The sequence below is a fragment of the Dipodomys merriami genome, unplaced genomic scaffold (assembly GCF_024711535.1).
Source record: "Dipodomys merriami isolate MVZ:Mamm:240054 unplaced genomic scaffold, mDipMer1.0.p SCAF_587, whole genome shotgun sequence".
In the NCBI taxonomy this organism is placed as follows: Eukaryota; Metazoa; Chordata; class Mammalia; order Rodentia; family Heteromyidae; genus Dipodomys; species Dipodomys merriami.
The window spans coordinates 483,342-496,711 of NW_027206165.1; the positions used below are offsets into that span (position 1 = coordinate 483,342).

The 13,370-nt window shown below is 40.1% G+C and overlaps 2 protein-coding genes across 2 annotated transcripts in view; both read right to left on the minus strand.

Annotated features, from left to right (window-relative positions):
* Positions 1–623, minus strand: part of LOC138813110 (zinc finger protein 658B-like) — an 88,460-nt gene extending 87,837 nt beyond the window's left edge. Inside the window, exon 1 of the mRNA XM_070001330.1 lies at positions 539–623. Within this exon, the coding sequence (XP_069857431.1) occupies positions 539–623 (85 nt within the window). The remainder of the gene's footprint in view (positions 1–538) is intronic.
* Positions 624–11,566: 10,943 nt separating this feature from the next.
* Positions 11,567–13,370, minus strand: part of LOC138813111 (zinc finger protein 585A-like) — a 53,660-nt gene continuing 51,856 nt past the window's right edge. The window contains exon 3 of the mRNA XM_070001331.1: positions 11,567–13,080. Within this exon, the coding sequence (XP_069857432.1) occupies positions 11,567–13,080 (1,514 nt within the window). The remainder of the gene's footprint in view (positions 13,081–13,370) is intronic.

Sequence of the window (13,370 nt, forward strand, 5' to 3'; positions counted from 1 at the left end):
CTCTCCAGGAGTCATAACTGTCCTTGATTCTCTGCCCTGATGAGGGTGCTCTGAGTATTTGGATACAAGGAAATGTGCCATTTGACAATCATCATTGAAACATTATAACACAAAAAATATGTGTTGTATACATTTTCCCTCTATAAATTCAGGTGAAAAATACTGAGTTACAATATTCGTGTTCTCCATGGTGTTTAAATATGTAAATGAATGTTAGAATACAAATGCTCAGTGGAGTCCTAGGATATCTTTGCATTAGTAGAATAATAGATCATACATCTCTAAGTGTATTTGAGTAATAGCTAGTTTTAGTGAAGATGTGACTTTTTGATTATTCAATTATTTTTGTAGGAACATCAGTTTTTATGAATTCTGTCTGTACATTAACAGAGAAATAAATTGCTTTTGTACTATCTGTTAGGGTATATTAGACTTTGCCAGAGAACCATGCAAACATCCAGGTACAAAGAACAAAGAAAGTTTTATTGACAGCAGTGGAACTGGCAAGACCTCACAAGTGAAGAGTGAGAAGAAGTACCGGCTATTGTTTGAGGTGACCTATATAACGAGGGGCTAGGAGGTGGAGACCCCATTGTGGACATGTGGACCAAGGGATCCATCATGGTGGACTAGGATTTATGGCTGCTGTCCAAATAGTAGATAAGGGGCTCTGCATCTGCCCAGACCTTAAGGTCACTCTAGGGAGTTCTTGCTGCCTTATATGGTAGTAACTACCTCAGAAGAGTACCATCTCAAGGTAAAGGGGGCTTGGAGGGAGGCTGATTATTAACTGCCTTTCCTTAATGGGCCTAGTGTTGACCAGGAAGGGAGCATGCCAATGTGGAAAGGGGAAGGAGCATGCTTAGCTATGGGAAATAATCTTACTGGGCTAACAATATCTAGCAACTAATTGACTGTGGATTTGTCTTTAGTGGAGAGTTTGATGCTTTACTTGAGACATAAAAAATTCTTCTCCCATAAGAAGGCCTTTCCTCCCATGTATAATATTTTGAGGAGGAAAATTTCAGTAAAATTACACAGGTTCTTTCCTGACTACCTCATTTGCCTTCTCTCCCAGCCATGCTTCTTGAATCTTCTGTTCATTGTCAACAGCAAGAAAGAATGAAAGACTCTCTGGTGAGTTGCATTTTATTTCTCATTTTGTATTACATTCCATCTTATGAACTTAAAGGTGTCCAAGATTTAAAAGCAGAAAAACAGATCCAGCTTCAGGAACATGTTCATAAATCACATAAAGATGGCTATTAGGTTTAGCATATTATAAAATCTGACATTCTATACAGAGGGGTACAGTTACATGAGTGAGGTAATGAGTACACTTCCTCTTGAACATTGTTACCCCCTCCATTGTTTTCCCCCTACTATTCCCTCCCTCCCTCCCTACCTCAAGGTTTTTTTTTTTTTTTGATTGTGATTAAGTGATTACTTAATTTCCGGAAATTCACAGTTGTGGAATAATGATGCTCATTTAAAGTCACAAGTTCATTCTAATTTTCCTGGAGCAAATTGTCTATCACAGTCTGTAATATATAACGGTGCTCACATGTTATATACCATACATGTGATCAGCAGCATGGGGATATTTAGTAGTGGTTCAACCAGATGAGTGGGAGTTCATTGTTTCTTAAGTCCTGTTAGTTTTGTCATATCACCTAACATTTTGGATTTATCATCCACTTATCAGGGAGACCATGTACTGTTTGTCTCTTCGTTCTTGGCTTACCTCGCTCAACATGATTCCTTCTAGCTCCATCCATTTCCCTGCAAATGCCATTATTTTGTCATTTCTAATGGCTGCATAATAATATTCCATTGTGTATGGATACCACAACTTTTGGATCCATTCATCTGTGGTGGGGTATCTAGGTTGTTTCCATAACCTAGCTATTGCGAACAGTGCTGCTATAAACATGGAGGTGCACGTGTCCTTGTATATTGGTTCCTGTTGTTCAGGGTAGATGCCTAGAAGTGGTATGACTGGGTCGTAAGGGAGGTCAATCTTTAGCTTTCTAAGGACCCTCCAGACTGCTTTCCAAAGTGGTTGTATGAGTGTACATTCCCACCAGCAGTGTAATAGCGTTCCTCGTTCTCCACATCCCCTCCAGCATTTGTCGTTGGCTGATTTGTAGATGTGGGACATTCTGACTGGGGTAAGGTGGTATCTCAGGGTTGTCTTTATTTGCATTTCCTTCACCACCAGGGATGATGAACATTTCCTCATGTGTTTCTTTGCCATTTTTATTTCTTCATTTGAGAAGTCCCTCTTTAGTTCCCTTGCCCATTTAGTAATTGGTTTGTTAGGTTTGGGAGGGATTAGTTTCTTGAGTTCCCTGTATATACAGGATGTTAACCCCTTGTCTGATATATTGCTGGTAAATATTTTTTCCCAATTAGTTGGTTGTCTTTCTAGCTTGGTTGCGATAGCTTTATCTGTGCAGAAGCTTTTTATTTTAAGGTAGTCCCATTTGTCGAGTCTCTCTCCAATTTGTTGTGACCCTGGGACTCTGTTCAGGAAGTTCCTTCCTGTGCCTATTAGTTCAAGTGTCTCTCCTACTTGTCCTGCAGTAGTTTCAGAGATTCAGGTTTAATGTTAAGGTCTTTAATCCATTTTGAGTTGATGTTGGTGCATGGTGATAGGCTGGGGTCCACTTTTAGTTTTCTGCATGTGGCTGCCCAGTTTTCCCAGCACCAGCGGTTGAAGAGGCGGTGTTTCTTCCATTGTATGTCTTTGGCTCATTTGTCGAATATCAGCTGGCTGTAGGCCTGTGGATTTATTTCTGGATCTTCTATTCTGTTCCATTGGTCTTCGGGTCTGTTTTTGTGCCAGTACCATGCTGTCTTTGTTATTATAGCTCTGTGGTAGAGTTTGAAGTTCGGCATGGATAGCCCTCCCGTATTGTCTTTATCCCCTAGAATTGTTTTGGCTATTCTAGGTCTTTCGTTGTTCCATATGAATTTTTGGAATTTGTTTTCTGTATTTCAGTGATGTACATCATTGGGATTTTAATAGGAATTGCGTTGAATTTGTATATTAGTTTTGGAAGTATTACCATCTTTACTATATTAAGTCGGCCTATCCAGGAGCATGGGAGTCTTTCTATTTCCTAGTGTCTTCTGCAATTTCTTTCTTTAACTTTTTATAGTTCTCATTAAATAGTTCTTTTACATCTTTGGTTAGGTTATTTCCTAAATATTTTATTTTTCGGGAGGTTATTGTGAATGGGGTTGCTCCCTTTATTTCCCTCTCTTCCTGTACATTATCAGTGTATAGGAAGGCAACTGATTTTTGTGGGTTTATTTTGTATCCTGCTATTTTGCCGAAGTGATTTATGATTTCTAAGAGTTTGGGGATGGAGTTTTTGGGATCGTGGAGGTATAGTATCATGTCGTCTGCAAAAAGGGATAGTTTAACTTCTTCTTTCCCTATGCGGATCCCTTTAATGTCTTTTTCTTGCCTTATTGCCCTGGCTAAGGGTTCTAGGACTATATTGAAGAGGAGTGGAGACAGTGGGCATCTTTGCCTTGTTCCTGATTTTAGGAGAATTGGTTGTAGCTTTTCCCCATTAAGTATAATATTGGCTATTGGTCTGTCATAAGTGGCTTTTATTGTTTTTAGAAATGTTCCTTCTATTCCTATTTTCTCCAGAGCTCTTAGCATGAATGAATGTTGAATTTTGTCAAAGGCCTTTTCTGCATCTGTGGCGATAATCATGTGATTCTTGACCTTGGCTCTGTTGATATGTTGGATTACATTTATTGACTTACGTATGTTAAACCATCCCTGTGTCTCTGGACTGAAGCCTACCTGGTCATAGTGAATTATTTTTTTTATGTGTTTCTGGATTCTGTTAGCTAGAATCTTGTTAAGGATCTTTGCATCTGTGTTCATCAAGGAGATTGGCCTGTAATTCTCCTTTTTGGTTGGGTCTTTGCTTGGTTTGGGGATGAGTGTGATATTGGCTTCGTAGAATGAGTTTGGGATAGCTCCCTCCTTCTCTGTTTCTCTGAAGAGCTTGAGGAGTATGGGTATTAGTTCTTGTTTAAAGGTCTTATAGAATTCTGCTGTGAATCCATGTGGTCCTGGGCTTTTTGTTGTTGGAAGACTTTTGATAGCTTCCTGTATCTCATTATAGGATATTGGCTTATTTAATTGGTTAACTTCTTCTTTGCTCAGTTTGGGCAACTTGTATTTCTCTAAAAATGCATCCATTTCTGCCCGATTTTCTTCCTTTAGAGAGTAGAGCTTTTGAAAGTAGTCTGTTAGAATTGTTTGGATATCTTGGGTACGTGTTGTGATGTTTCCCATGGCATCCCTAATCCTATTAATACGGGTTTCCTCTCTTCTTTTTTAAATTAATCTAGCCAATGGGCCATCAATTTTGTTTATTTTTTCAAAGAACCAGCTTTTTGTTTGGTTTATTTTGGTTATGGTTTTCTGATTTTCTAATTGGTTAATCTCTGCTTTTAATTTGGTTATCTGGCTTCGTCTAGTAGCTTTAGGTCCCATTTTTTCTTGTTTTTCTAGCTGTTTTAATTGCAACATGAGATTATTTACTTGGTCTGTCTCCATTCTCTTGATGTGGGCACTGAGGGCAATAAATTTGCCCCTCAGGACTGCTTTTGCTGTGTCCCACAAGTTTCCTTGTGAGGTGTTTTCATTTTCATTGAGTTGTAGGAAATGCTTTATTTCTTCTCTGATCTCTTCTCTTATCCAGGCATTGTTAAGGAGTGTGCTGTTCAATTTCCATGTATTAGAGACATTTCTGCGGTATGCTTTGTTATTGAGAGCTAGCTTGATTCCACTGTGGTCAGATAGGATACAGGGGATTATGTCGATCCCTTTGTATTTGTTTAAGTTCCTTGCATGAACTATGATATGGTCTATTTTGGAGAAAGTTCTGTGAGCTGCTGAGAAGAATGTGTACTGTGTTGTTTTAGGGTGAAATACTCGGTAGATGTCAGTTAATTCCGCTTGGAGTATGGCCTCTCTTAATTCGGTAGCTTCTTTGCCAATCCTCTGGTTGGTAGACCTGTCCTTGGTGAGAGTGGTGTGTTAAAGTCTCCTAGTATTATCGTATTGGGATCTATTTTATTCTGTAAGTTTGAGAGCAGTTGTTTGACATATCTGGGTGCACCAATATTTGGGGCATATAAGTTGATGATGGTTATATCCTCCTCTTGGATTGTTCCCTTTATTAATATGTAGTGTCCGTCCTTGTCTTTCTGTACTGATTTTAATGAAAAGTTTATTTTGTCAGATATCAGGATAGCTACACCTGCTTACTGGGGGCGTTTGATTGGTAGATCCTTTTCCAGCCCTTCACTCTGAGTTTGTTTGTATGTTTGGCTGAGAGGTGGGTCTCCTGAAGGCAACAGATGGATGGGTCTTGTTTTCTGATCCAGTCCTCAGTTCGTTTTCTTTTAATTGGCGAATTCAGCCCATTTATATTAAGAGAAAGTATAGAGAGATGCATTGTTGTCCCTGCCATTCCGTTTTCCTAGGTTTTCTTCTTTCCTTTCCTCCTGTGCTTGCTCAGTTAGACTTTGAGTAATGCCTGTTTGGGGCAGGCCCCAGTTCCTGGTTGCTTTCTTCAGGTTGTGTCCCCCCTCTTAGAATTCTTTGTAATGCTGGCTTAATGTTTATGTATTCATTTAGTTTTTCTTTGCTATTAAAAGTTTTCAGTTCTCCATCAAATGTGAATGCTAGCTTTGCCGGGTAGATCAGTCTGGGTTGGCAGTGATTGGCTCTCAGGGCTCATATGGTGCTTTCCCAGGCTTTTCTTGCATTCATTGTTTGTGTGGAGAGATCTGCAGTGATTCTAATTTTTTTCCCGTTGTAGTATAGCTCCTTCTTCATTTTTGCTGCATGCAGGATTGTTTCCATATTATTCAGATCTATCATTTTTACTATAATGTGTCTAGAAGTGTTTCTCCTGGGGTCTTGCTTGTTGCGTGTTCGATAAGCTTTTGTGATGTAGTTAAGATGGTCGTTTTTGAGGTGGGGAAAATTTTCATTGATTATCTTGTTAAATAGGTGTTGCATTCCCTTGCTCTGGAATTCCTCACCTTCGTCCACTCCGATTATGCGAAGGTCAAATTTTTTAGCATTATCTGCTTGCTCTTGAATATCCCTTTGGTTTAATTTGAGTGATTTTTCCATATCTGTCACTTTTTGGTCCAGTTGGTGTATTCTGTCTTCTGTATCTGACACTCTACCTTCGATTTCATTCACTCTGTTGACAGTGGCTTCTATTGTGGTTTGCATGGAGGAAATGGATCCCTTTATGGATTCAATGTTGGTTCTCAGAGTACTGATCTCACCTCTCAATGAGGTATGCATTACCTCTAATTTGGCGTTTATCTCACTTCTTATTGAGGTTTGTGCAGCTTCTATTTTTGCATGCATCTCTTGTTTGATACCCTGTATCTCTTTGGATAGTTCATCCTTGTGCTCTTTCAATGAGTCATTGCCTCCAACAACCCTTGGATGTAGCTTTTGTCTTTCATTCCTGCTTTGCTCCCACTGGGGCTCTCCCCTGTGTGGCTGCTGGCTTTTGAGGTGAGCTTGCTGTCCTGGGTGGTAGTAAACCTTGTGATTTTTCTCTGTGATTTTCGCATGGAGGTTCAGGAGACTGCTCTTCAATTTTGTTTTGGTGTGTCTGTCTTTGCTTGGTTGCTGGTTCTGTATTGGTAGAGAGAGTCTGTGCCTGATCTGGGTTCTGTTGGGAGCCTATTTCCAGCTGCTATTCTGACTTACTTAGGATTCTCAGCTCTCTGCTGTAGATTGCTGGCAGTTCCCTCCTTTGGAAGGGCTGAGCAGCCTAGACTGCTTGTGTTTGCTCCTACGGGTGCTCTTGTGAAGAACAGATGCTCTGGATGCACTCTCCCAAATACTGGAGTCTGCTATGGGCTCCTGATGTGTTTTTGTTTGTTTGTTTTGGGCTGGGTGTGGGCTTGAACTCTAGGTTTGGGTGCTGTCCCTCAGCTCTTCAGCTCAAGGCTGGCACTCTACCATTTGAGCCACAGCACCTCTTCTGACCCTTTTTGCTTTTGTGATACTGAGGAATCAGATCCAGGGCCTCATACATCCAAGACTCTCACTCTATTGCTGAGCTGCCTTAACAGTCTGAGCTCCTGCTTACTATCAGGTGCTGGCATCCTGTGTTGCCCAATTCCCAGTCTAGGGTATGTGGGTGGAGTTTTGGTGGGGTTTGGGCTTCTCTTGTCCTGGGCCTCCAAGTCTTTTGTTGTCACAGGCGTGCTTCCCGGGGAGTGTTGTTTCCTGATTTTCTCCCCTCTGTTGAGGCATATGCTCAGCTTTTTACTTCAGTTGGAAGGAGTTGGTCGTGTTGTTCAGGCGCCGGATCCCCAGGCCTGGTTCCGGCCCCAGCCTGGAGCACGCTCGTTAGGCCTGTGCTGATGTATACCACCTAGGTTATGCAGCCTGGAGCGTGCTCATTAGGCCTGTGCTGATGTGTATCCCACCTAGGCTATACAGCCTGGGGGACACAGTTCAAATTTCTTCTACTGTTGGTAGTCTTGACCCAGGGGCGCTGTTCCTGGCTTGGCAATTTAAGCTTCCTTCCAGGGGCGCTCTTGCTCTAGCCTGACCAGCTGAGTGTGCTCCACAGGCTGGTGGAGCTCTCAAACAGTTCCCAGTTTTATTGAGTCCTGTGGTCCGGGTGTTGGGGTAGGGAGTCTAGGTCAGGGTCTGGGGATTCCCTCCAGCTCTGGTCTCCCTTGAGGGATACACTTCCCCTGTGGGGTACTCACCCTGGAGCTGGTTGTTTCTGTGTGGTGTAGGTCGTCAGTTGTTGTTGCAATCTGAGTTCAGTTGGGGTGGTTGCGGGTTGGGTTGGGCAGTGGTGGCTCTGTGTGATTCTTTTCTGTCTCTGCCTCTGTCGAAGATGTCGGGTCAAAAGTGTCCACGCTCAGGCAGCTTCTTCGCGGTGCCTCTGGGGCCCGGGCGGCCCCGCCAGTTCGTTGCGATTGTGATCTTGGCGGGTGGTCTGCTGACAAGTCCCTTTTTTGCACTGCTGGTGCCGAGCGGCTTTGGCGGGATGGAGCCTCTCTGCTCTGGTGGATAGTGAGGGGTGGGGGTGGGATCCTCGTGGAGACTCCCGGCTGGTAGGTTTCTCTTATTCAGGGCCAACATTACATCTGACAAACTTGTCCTCTCTCCTTTATTGTGGGCGTTTAGGAAACTGTTATAAAAACCAATAATGGCAAAGTAGGTTAAACAATCATTTTGGTAATCCTAATTTTTATTTTCCACATTGAAATCAATCTTTAGGACAATTTGTCCTTTTAAACTTTCTTTTTTCTGGGAGGCCTGCCACTCCCCACAACGTGACAAATTTCTGACAATGGGGAGGCCATTTTTAAATCTTTTTGAAAAGTCATTTTACTTTGCATTTCAATTCTTCATTGAAACACTGGGCAACACCCTTTACCTCTTGGCTGAAGGTTTCAACTGGCTATTTTTTCCTCCAGTATGAGTTACATTTAGCAAATTAGCAGTTTATTTTAATGCAGTAGCTCTGTACCAAGAATCTAGACTTAGTATCTCTTGCCCTTTAGAGAAAAGTCAACTTAGCATTTTTGCTCATACACCCCTCATGGTCTAACATGGTGGTGATTAACATTACAGAAACAAATATCTTTTTTTTTTTTCTATCCAGAAACAAATATCTTAACTGGCTTGTTTTTTATTCTCTTTTTACTGCAAATTCACAGGCTTTTCATCATGTGTGATTCAGCAAGGCTGGAGTCTAGGCAAGGATGTGGCATCTCCCAGTGTATATGGACTGTCGCATCTCTTGCTGGTTACCTGCAAAATTCTATATGCACTGGTTAAAGACCACTGGTGAAAGACTACACTGGCTTTTGCAGGCTGGTGTCACTGGTTTAGGCAGCTGCTTTGTTCTATTACGTGGGTATTTCCCATGCATAGGAGCAAACTGCATCTTGACGCACTGTGGTCCCTTGATTATAAAGGGAGTTGATCAGTGCACAGGGGAGGAAACAGAGAATTAAAACCTCAGCCTTAGTTTACCAGTCATGGTCAGAGGTACAATATTTAATCTTAACATAGATAGACATAAGAAATAACATAAATCACAGCCAACTTAATTACCAATTTCATTGACTTTGGAAAGGAAACCATCTTTTCTAACTCCTTTCCCATGGCCTTTTAAAACTGCCTGTTTTTTTTTTTTTTTATTTGCCTTATAGTCAGGTCACAAAGCAATTCAGATTAAAAGACAGCTTCCACTGACAAAAATTTTTAGCAAGCTGAATACTTGGTAACTTTGGAACCATTACTATTTACATATTTTACATATAGACAGAGATGATTGTGCACAGATTATAGAGCACACTTAAATGCTAAAATTGACCATTTAAAGTTTTTGGAATTTTAGCAGTAATACTTTGCCTAATCATGGTAGAACCACATAGTCAGTGCAAAACAAAAACCTGCCAACAAGAAGAAACTTTTTAGTAAACAGGAGTCAAGACATGAACAGATATATAGCATGATGTAATGACCCTTATCCTGGTCAGGTAAGGGGAGGGGAAGTTTATAGGACCCCAAAAAACATCCAAGGAAATTTATTGTGAAAGCCACCTTCATGCCCTCCCCCTCTTCACTGGGCTTCCCTCAGAGCACCTGGACCAATTCCTTCCACCCAGGCACCCCTGTCATGTGACACAAGGCAGCCCACAAGAATCATCTTCACCTGTATTTTACCCTGCCAAATATCTAGCACAGTCCTACCTCTTTCTGCTTATCTCTATAATCCCATGGATATCTGTAAGTATTCTAGCTAGCTTTTGTCCATCATTTTTTCCATGGATCTAGTTTTTTTTAATTGCTACAGAATTAAATTTAGCAAAACCATAACTTATAATTTGTTGTAGAACTAGAAATTTGTAACTTGAAAAAGCAATATTCTCCTCTTGAGAAATTCACTTTCACCCTCCATAACAGTGAGAAAACACAGACTCTCCACAATATCCACACTAGTGTTTTATTACTCAGAAGAACAATAGCATGGTCTACAAGTAAAAATTTACAACAGACTCATCAGTAGTAAATAGAAAACAACATGTAGTAAAATCATTTTGGCATTACTCATCCAAACCCAAATGCTTAAGAATCATGTCTTCATTTTTCCACCAAAGAAACTAGAAATGGAACTGTGATTCTAGTGCTAGAGTTTAGCCTTGAGAAAAAGTAGTTAAGAAAAGTGGCTAGACTTTGAGTTCAATCTACAAGACTAGTACCCACACACAAAGAAAATGTATTCTTTCAGGTTTTCTGAATGTTTCATGAACTTGGGGATGAAAGATGATGAGACAGATTTTATTCTTGTGCACATTTTGTAATAAACAAGGAGTATTATCTTCCACCAGACCTTCCATTAAAAAATGAATTGGAATAGTAATAGTGTTATAATGCATACATAGACCACACATATAGTGGAAGACTTTTGGGGAGCAGTGGAGAAATTGATGCTCTCAAGTCGTTGGAATAAAGCATGATAGTCCTTCCCCATCTATCACTACCAAACCACTATGGATGATTTGAGTTCAATCTCAAAGGTCCAGAGCTCCTATTTCTGAAAAGTGTTTATTAAATTACTTGACCATCCATTCCTCAATATAAAAGACACAAGTCAACAATTTCACTATCTTAATTCTTTGTCAAGCCTGGAAATCCAACCCCTGAATAACATGAAGGGGAATCATCCCTACTCTACACAATGAGAGGATGAGAAATGTTGGTTCAGTGAGTGGTTTTCCCTTACACCTAGCTTAATTCTGCCACGAAGGATTTCTCTATAATTTACAGAGGTTTCTGCCAAAGGTTTCCCTATGTTGGGTTTCATTTTTTTGTGTGAGTGCTCTAATGCTGGCTGAAGGTTCATTTCTGGTTGAAAGATGTCCTCTAATGTTCACTCGACATTCTGTCTTGTCTCTAGGTCTCTGAAATATGTAGAGAAACCTGTGAAACTTCTGGCTAAATATCTGTCTACATTTATTATACTCACATTTTCTCTCCTTATTATGTTCTTGGATGTACTGAGGACTGACTTCTATTAAAAATTGCATATTTGTTAGACCTGTTAATTTTCTTTTCTCCTATGTGATTCAGTTCTCTGCTGAACACTGTGCTATGCTGTCGAAGTGGTATTTTCTACATTGGTATTATTCATACCTTGTCTTTCTTGTCTGTGCTCTATAAACACTCATCCATGCATGATTACTAAGTGAAGGACTTTTTTGATACTTGTTTCATTCATAATGTTTTTCTCCTGTGTGTTTTCTGATGAAAATTTAACTATGACTTCTCAAAAACTTTCCACATTTTTTTTCATTCATAAGATTTTTCTCCTGTGTGCATTCAATTTGGAACCATGAGGCATGCCTTCTGGCTAAAAGGCTCCACATTTGCTACATTCACAAGGCTTCTATCAGGTTTTGGTTCTATCATGCAAACTTATTTTTCATCCAGGTGAGACTTTCCATAGTTATCACATTCCTAAGATTTCTCATGTGTGTGGATTCTCTTATGCTTCCTGAGGGATGAACTGCAGATGAAGGACTTTCCACATTTGTTACATTCATAAGGTTTTTCTCCTGTATGTGTTCTCTGATGAACAGTAAGGTGTGACTTACAGGTGAAAGACTTTTCACACACATTGCATTCATAAGGTTTCTCCCCTGTATGTTTTCTCTGATGGACAGTAAGGTCTGATTTAAATCGGAAATACTTTCCACATTTGTTACATTCATAAGGTTTCTCTCCTGTGTGTGTTCTCTGATGGACAATAAGGTGAAACTTCTGTCTGAAATACTTTCCACATTTGTTACATTCATAAGGTTTCTCTCCCGTGTGTGTTCTCTGATGAACACTAAGGTGTGACTTATGGGTGAAAGACTTTTCACACACATTACATTCATAAGGTTTCTCCCCTGTATGTTTTCTCTGATGGACAGTAAGGTGTGATTTTAATATGAAATATTTTCCACATTTGTTACATTCATAAGTTTTCTCTCCCGTGTGTGTTCTCTGATGAACACTAAGGTGTGACTTTTGGGTGAAAGACTTTTCACACACATTACATTCATAAGGTTTCTCCCCTGTATGTTTTCTCTGATGGACAGTAAGGTGTGATTTTAATCTGAAATACTTTCCACATCTGTTACATTCATAAGGTTTCTCTCCCGTGTGTGTTCTCTGATGAACACTAAGGGGTGACTTATGGGTGAAAGACTTTTCACACACATTACATTCATAAGGTTTCTCTCCTGTGTGTGTTCTCTGATGGACAGTAAGGTGTGATTTTAATCTGAAATACTTTCCACATTTGTTACATTCATAAGGTTTCTCTCCTGTGTGGGTTCTCTGATGAACAGTAAGGTCTGACTTACGGGTGAAAGACTTTTCACACACATTACATTCATAAGGTTTCTCCCCTGTATGTTTTCTCTGATGGACAATAAGGTGAAACTTCTGTCTGAAATACTTTGCACATTTGTTACATTCATAAGGTTTCTCTCCTGTGTGTGTTCTCTGATGAACAGTAAGGTGTGACTTACGGGTGAAAGACTTTTCACACACATTACACTCATAAGGTTTCTCTCCTGTATGAGTTCTCTGATGAACAGTAAGGTCTGATTTCTGGGTGAAAGACTTTTCACACACATTACATTCATAAGGTTTCTCTCCTGTGTGTGTTCTCTGATGGACAATAAGGTGAAACTTCTGTCTGAAATACTTTCCACATTTGTTACATTCATAAGGTTTCTGTCCCGTGTGTGTTCTCTGATGAACAGTAAGGTATGACTTACGGGTGAAAGACTTTTCACACACATTACATTCATAAGGTTTCTCTCCTGTATGAGTTCTCCGATGAACAGTAAGGTCTGACTTCTGTCTGAAATACTTTCCACATATGTCACATTCATAAGATTTCTCTCCTGTGTGTATTCTCTGATGCAAAGTGATGTATGACTTCATTCTAAATGATTTTCCACATTTTTTGCATTCATCAAACTTCTGTTCTTTGTCAGTTCTGTGATGCCTTCTGAGACCTGACTTTTGGGTGGAAAATTTCCTACATTGTTCGTATTTATAGGGTTTCTCTTCTGGTGTTGTTTTAGGTTGATCAGAACTTAGTTCTGAATTCTTAGAGATAGATTTTGCACATTGCTTATACTCATCAGGATTCTGTGGATATTTCCTCTCAGGTTTTGTAAGGTGTAAATCCTTACTGAATGATTTCTCACATTCACTACTTGTATAAGGATTCTCTCCTTTGTCTCTTTTCTGATGCATAGTG